General features: G+C 42.3%; 1 protein-coding gene across 1 annotated transcript; it reads left to right on the plus strand.

The window, feature by feature from the left end:
• Positions 1-649: 649 nt before the first annotated feature.
• On the plus strand, positions 650-5129 carry erich2 (glutamate-rich 2). The gene is made up of 12 exons (XM_076162327.1): positions 650-776; positions 1081-1117; positions 1400-1448; positions 1548-1587; positions 1667-1706; positions 2167-2215; positions 2569-2605; positions 2689-2762; positions 2857-2993; positions 3479-3536; positions 3631-3702; positions 3962-5129. The coding sequence occupies exons 1-12, from the start codon at positions 769-771 to the stop codon at positions 4159-4161; spliced, it is 801 nt and encodes a 266-aa protein (XP_076018442.1). The 5' UTR covers positions 650-768; the 3' UTR covers positions 4162-5129.
• The last annotated feature ends 1544 nt before the right edge of the window (positions 5130-6673 follow it).

Below are 6673 nucleotides of genomic sequence, written 5' to 3' on the forward strand. Positions count from 1 at the left end.
GTCCGAGCAACCTCATTGCACTGCCTAATTGGCATTGGTGTGTGTGTGAGTGTGTGTGAAATGGTTCTCTGCCTCCTTCTCAGCCTCTGAATGCCTTTAAACATTCCAAAACAGCCTAATCGTCCTATACAGCACTTCAAACTCCAAAAAGATATGAACACTCAATCCCACATGATTGGGAAAATGGGGTGACTTTGACCAATCAAGCTCTCTTGATCAATGAAGACACTTGATTCAGCAAATCTAGTGTGGGGAGAGAAGGGAGAGATTGAACGTACATAGTAGTATGGCCCACAAGGACCAGAATTAAGAACCACAGCATTAAGCTTAAACAAATGGTTAATGTTATGGGGTTGATGGACCCCATAATTGAAGCTGAGACCCCAAAACGTGACTGTGCCGACACATTTTTCTGTTAACCTAATGAACATCTAACACACATACACACACTACTTTGATGTATGCAAAGCTAATGTAGCAGTTACAGCTACTTATAGAATGAAATATGGCTGACATGGTAGGTGGACAGACACAGAAAGAAGCCTATCCGTCTCTCTGTCAGTGTGTGTGCCTGCCTGTCTGTCTGTCGTGAATCCCTTTTCCGGCAGCACTTAAACGCACCTTCCCCGTTGCTGTGGAAACAGTACAGCTTACTTCCGTGTTGCGTTGCAGCGCTCGTTTGAGCTCCTGACTTAGTTTTGTTTTCTATTATATTGCCATAAAAGTATTTAAAAACAGTACAAAGTGAAGTAATTTTCATTCTTCCAAATGAGCAGGTGAGCAAAAAACAGCGTCGGTAAGAATACATTCACAAAACATGATAAAGCAAATAAGCTAGCCAAAGTAAAATACGTAACATAAATACTTTACACCTTATATAATGTTAAAATAATAATAATAATAATAATGTATTGGAATAGGTTGTAGGAGGCTTGTAGCTACTTTTCTAGATATTTCTTCCTGTATTGTTATTTTAATGAGGACATTGTACGTCAAGACATGAATTTTTTTTTACCGGCATTTTAACGAAGTCATGAGTCAAAGTCTTAAATGATTCCACTTCTGAATCTTCCTCTCCAGGCTGGACTGTTCGGGGAAATCGTTTGAGCTTGCGCAGGTAAGAACACTATAAACTATAGTCAAATTAAAGTAAACTAATACTGGACTCCTGAATAACTGTAAATGTGAGCAAGAAATCAGAGAAATGCATGAATACAAGCAGTATGTATGTTCAATATGTATGTAAAGCTACTTTAAAAATTATTTTTGTTGCTCCCTTTATACCTTTAGAGATTATTGTCACTTTACACATTTTTGTCCATAACTGTTGTGCGACTGCTGCTACACGTGTCCCATTAAAACTGCATGTGTTCCAATTTGTTCATTATTTCCTGTGAAGCCAACATCAAAAGTGACCTCTGCTCAAGCTGAGATCCACAAATCAAATGGTAAGAGAAGTGATTTAGACTTAGACATCAGTGTACGAAGCACAAGTTCCAGCTTCTTCCTCTGTCAATCACTAACAACATGATATTGTCATGTTATAGAAGAAACTGAGGAGAAAAAGACCATCATTCATAACCCAAGGTAAGAAACGACCCATCTCGGCTAAAAGAAGTCAGAATTCAGTTGTTTGGCTCATCCTGTGTCTTGTCTTTGTACCCAGAAAGAGACTTCCTCGTTGTCCACAACCTCATTCTGGACAGGTGAGGATCTGAGAAGCTATAAAAAAGAGCGACTCTTCCACAGTTTCAATGTATTGGTCATGTGGAGAGCTATTTACCAAAACACCTACGAGTTTAGGCTTTAGTTTGCAAATTTGAGGCCCCCTAATTTTGCACAGAGGCCTTTAGGCATTTGGTAACCCATTCAGCGAGATCTCAAGGTGCCAAACCACTTCAGCTGGCTCCTTTCAGTCCTCCTTCGAGCTCCTTCCTGATTGTTTGAGCCCCTACAGTCTCCAGAAGCAACTTGAAACTGCAATCGCACTCTTAAATGTTAAATTGAAGACCCAGCCCTTATGACCATGAAGCTGAGGGTTGGACATGCACATAGAGACTTCCTTTATACTGCTTCCCATGACCAATTAACTCAGTTTGGCTGTATTTGATGATAACGACAACCACACCGTTTTAAACTTGTATTCAACTTGTAATTTCCTTCCAGAAGACTCCACAGTCTGGATCTGTAAGAGCTGAGGTTCTTTATTCAAAAGGTAAGAACGGGTTTCTAATGTACGTTTGCTCACTGGTATTACTCCACACCCAAATCCATTATTCTTGTTAATCGAATTCAGTAAGTAATATATGGGAAAGTTTGAGAGAAAAGCGTTTATCCTTAAAGTCTGACCACATGTCACACTCGTATCTGTTATCCTACCACATGCTTTCACTGAAATCTGCATCAGGTCCACATGATTAACAGCAGCCCCACTACTAGGAGAAGAAGCAGGGGACACTTGTCATCATTCTAATTTGGGCAGCAAGTCATTCTATGCAGTAAATGATTTGAATTCCCTGATGTGTCCTGACTTAATTAACTTACTGTATGTCTGTGGTTTCCCTCTAGACAGTGAATCAGAAGAATCCATCAGTGTAACACCAAGGTCAGTACGAATAGTTCATGTACACTCAAGGAAACACTGAAACATCCCTCAGATTCAGCCTTGAGTTCCTATCCTGATTTCAGGGATGAAGAACACGTTGGTTCAGCCGCAGTGAAGACAAACTCCCGTACAGAAGAACCCAGACACTCACACACAGGTGAGACACTATGAGTCAGTGTATCTGCATGAGGGATGGAACCGGCTGTGCTGATGATGATGATGATGATGATGATGATGATTTTGCTTGTCAGGGGGAACCGCACATGCTCCTCCATCAGGCAAACCCCTCCCCCCACGTGAGCTGAATGGAGAGGAGGAGGAGACAGAAGAAGGAGACGAAGATGTTGAGGAGGAAGACTTGAAGGCTCCGGTTGAGCTGATGATGGAGGTGATTGAGACTTTTTTTTATGATGGATTTATGTCAAATTCAAGTTATTTCTATGATCAGTTAAGATTACCAACACTTCACATCGACTCCACAACAACTTCTTATTGGTTTATATGGATGTGACTCTTCTTGCACGGGTTCATAATCACAAACTCTACACCGATCTATTCAGGGTCACAAAAATGCAATTCATACACATTCCGGGGTGGAAAGAGCCAATATTGAAGATGATGAAGATACTTAACACCCACAGAGCACAAACCTTATGGTTCACCTGTGGCTTCCCACACAGCCCATTATTTTTAATTAGCCCCAGTCAAAGTCTGTTACAGTCCGTTGCTACAGCGATACCGTCCCGCTGATGTGTTGTGCCTGCTGATGTTTAGCTGCACTGCTGTCAACCTGGCAGCCAAAGTTTCCCCTTATTGTCTGGAATACACTCACCTGGAGGTAATTAAAGCTCACGCAGGACTGTTATGTTTCAGTTCCTCAGAGCTGTGATGGACAGAGACTTCCCGCTGGCCCACAAACTGTGTCAGATGAGTAAGTGTTTGGCATTAATCACCGGTATGTCTGTCAATCAATGAGTCGGTCAGCGGTGAGGTCAGTCAGCGGTGACGCTCTCTGCTCCTTCCAGTTGTCATCTATGAGCCGGAGAACCCAGAAGCTGCAGAGTTCCTCCCACTGATCCGAAAGAAAGTGATGGATGGTGAGTGTTTGTTTCTCCAACACACATTAGCATTTCTATCTGTTTAGCTTTAGTTTCAGCTTTTAGAAAGGAAGAAGCAACCAACATGTTCAGAAGTGAGAATTTGCACTTTTGACTTCTCCAACACTTTGACTGAACGACTGGAAGTTTAGCTTGTAAAGAGGAGGAGCAGTCTTAACAAGAAGAACCTTGGCACACACAGACACACACACACAATCCAAACACAGTGTCATGCTTCCATTGTGTCCTCTCCAATTAGATCAAAAGGCAGAGCAGAGCAGCAGCAGCGACGACGATGATGAATCTGATGACTCGGACAACTCTGGAAGTGACGCAGACTCATCTGAAAGCTCAAGGTGCTCCTCTTCCTCCTCCTCCGCACCTTCAGATGAAGACCACGATGAAGAAACACACGGGAACAGATACAAACCGTGTCCACCTTGTCACCTTCACCACTAAATCTGGACTTTCACACAAATGCGTCTCACCAACAGAACAGATCAGACTTATTTAGATCTCATAATTTTGGAAAAACAACAAATGAGGTCATTTCATAAGAATACAGACAACTAGTCACAACAACGGTAAGATTAGACATCAAATATTGAGCTCTACACACACATAAACCTTGCACAGACGTTGCATAACTTGCAGTGGCTGAATAAACATGATGGCTGCTCTCCAGGTGAAGAATAACGGGAATAACAGGAAGGAAAAGTCAGCGCCCACCATAAAAGCATTTAAAGGGAGAGAGTTTGATGACTCAGCGTTATTGTCCATGTCACAGACTGAAGATGCTGCATGTGATCATTTCCATCTCCTCGGTATTATATAATGGTGTCTGCCCTCGAGTCGAGAGGGAAGGTGGGTGAAACCGCCTTTACTGCATCGATAAGTCCAAAATACTTCCACCCGACATTCCCCCGCTTCACTTCCAACAGCGGCGTTCCACACTGAAGGTCATGAACAGAAGCCAGGTGATTGTTAACACGCAACATCTACAGGTGTTTTGGACACCAGCAGGTAGCTTTCTAACATCCCTGGGAGCGGTTGTTACATTTTTATATATTATTATGTTAACCTTTGAGCGGGCGGGTGGCGTTTGTAGCATTTGTAATTTTAGAGATGAGTTATTTGCAAGGTCAGGGACAGAGGGCACAGGGGAAATGCACTCATGTCCTATTGAACCTGAACTGGATGTGTGTTTAAACCTTTGGGGAGACAATAGTACTTCTAAATTCAGAGTTGAAACTGTGCAAGTCCATTGATAAAGTCAGGGTGAGTATAAGATGCACAAATGTTCTGTTTTTTTGATGATAGCTGATCATAATCATATGTTGTTGTTGTGATCTGTCCTTCCTCTTTCCTTGAGTCACCATGTGTGTGTCATCAAAATGTGCAATGCCTTGAGGTAAACACGATCAACAGAGATGAGTTTTGTATTTCGAGTCTCCATCTTTTCCTGCTGTGCTCACACTCGATGACAAAAATGTTCTATTCTGCCTCTCACAGAATCACAGACATCCGGCATCAAAACCGTCAAGATTTCCTTTCCCTTTTGTCACCCAGAATGTTTCATGATGGGAAAATCACCACTGTAGCATACACATGACTTACTCAACTGTGTCTCCATCTTTCCCCCCCTCAGACTCCACGGGCATGCAGACGTCACTGGTGTTTTTCCTTTTTGGCTTTTCCCGTCTTCTTAAAAGTGAATCGAGGCTGTCAGGCGCACTCAGGGAAGCTTCATTAACCGTCAGGGTGGGGGAGGAGGGAGTGGAGGAGAGGAGAGGGGAGGGAGCGTGGGGGGTGGGCAAAGCTGTGACTCACGCCTGCGTGAAAAGACCACGACGTATAAAAAGGCGTCTGAAGTGTGTGGGAGATAAATAAAGAATAACAAATATTGTGGAGGGGGAGAGAGGGTCACACCTGCGCGCTGCCGGATGGGATTTTACTAACTGCGTTCTGTTGGTATTCCGCCATCATTCTACCCTGTGGACTGCTCCCCTCCGTGTCTCGCGTGGAAATCCATCACATAGACTATAGTTTGTGTGGAGCAGACAACCTGTGAGCCGGTAAGATGTCCTTCATATTCTGCGCGTAAATCTTAATAGAGGGGGACGACATCTGCACGAATATAGAGATTATTACGCGGCAAGTTTGACAGTTTTAAGGAAGAAATTCATATTTACAAGGTAAATTAAATCTATGATATTTCCCCACGTCGTTTAATAATAATGTTAAACTCCGGCAGAATGAATTCATGAGTGTGTGTCTCATTCTGACGCTGAGCGATGATGGTTCGTTTGTGCCTCTTCAAAGCTCAACTTAATTGAAACGTCGATTGCCGAGTCAATAATCAGTTGAATGACGTCCAGGTTATTTTTAAATGGACGTTATAGTTTAGTCTTGATCAGATAAATCCTTCATCTTCGATTTAAGAGTATTTTTGCGAAGATTTACCCATAGATATGTCCTGAATTATTGTTTAAATATCTGCAGCTTTGAGCGTTATGTGGTTGATCAGCTTCTCTGCTGCTTAAAATCGATCATTTAGCGTTTTAAAAAGACGTCAAAACAAACTTGTGGCTCTTTCTAACTTAACTAAACTTTTACATTCGTTTATTTCAAGTGTTTACAATCGTATATCACCAAATTAAATGCAAGAAATGTGGATCCAGAATTGATTGTTTGTTCTGCGTATTCGGGTCTGATTGGGCGTCTTCGTGTCCAAATGGCGCATGAAGGCATCATCATGTTACAGAATGTCCCCATCAGTGTCTTGCACACATAAATCTATTTTCTGGTGAAACACTCTGGGATCAAATCTCTCCCCTTTGGCTTCATAAATCCTGATAAGATTTATTATTATAACATTTTCTGCGGGAATCTAAATGTCTGACCCCCCTCCCCCCTTTTTGTTTGCAGGTGAATTATTCCTCATTTGGAGCTCAGACCGATCAGAGGGACT

The sequence above is a fragment of the Genypterus blacodes genome, unplaced genomic scaffold (genome assembly GCF_046128005.1).
Source record: "Genypterus blacodes isolate CSIRO-AG114 ecotype Tasmania unplaced genomic scaffold, CSIRO-AGI_Gbla_v1 ptg000120l_1, whole genome shotgun sequence".
In the NCBI taxonomy this organism is placed as follows: Eukaryota; Metazoa; Chordata; class Actinopteri; order Ophidiiformes; family Ophidiidae; genus Genypterus; species Genypterus blacodes.

Excerpts from the sequence above, each read along its gene's own strand:
- erich2 (XM_076162327.1), top strand. Across the intron at positions 1,449-1,547 it reads TGAGATCCACAAATCAAATG|AAGAAACTGAGGAGAAAAAG; the intron begins GTAAGAGAAGTG and ends GTCATGTTATAG. Across the intron at positions 3,537-3,630 it reads CCACAAACTGTGTCAGATGA|TTGTCATCTATGAGCCGGAG; the intron begins GTAAGTGTTTGG and ends TGCTCCTTCCAG.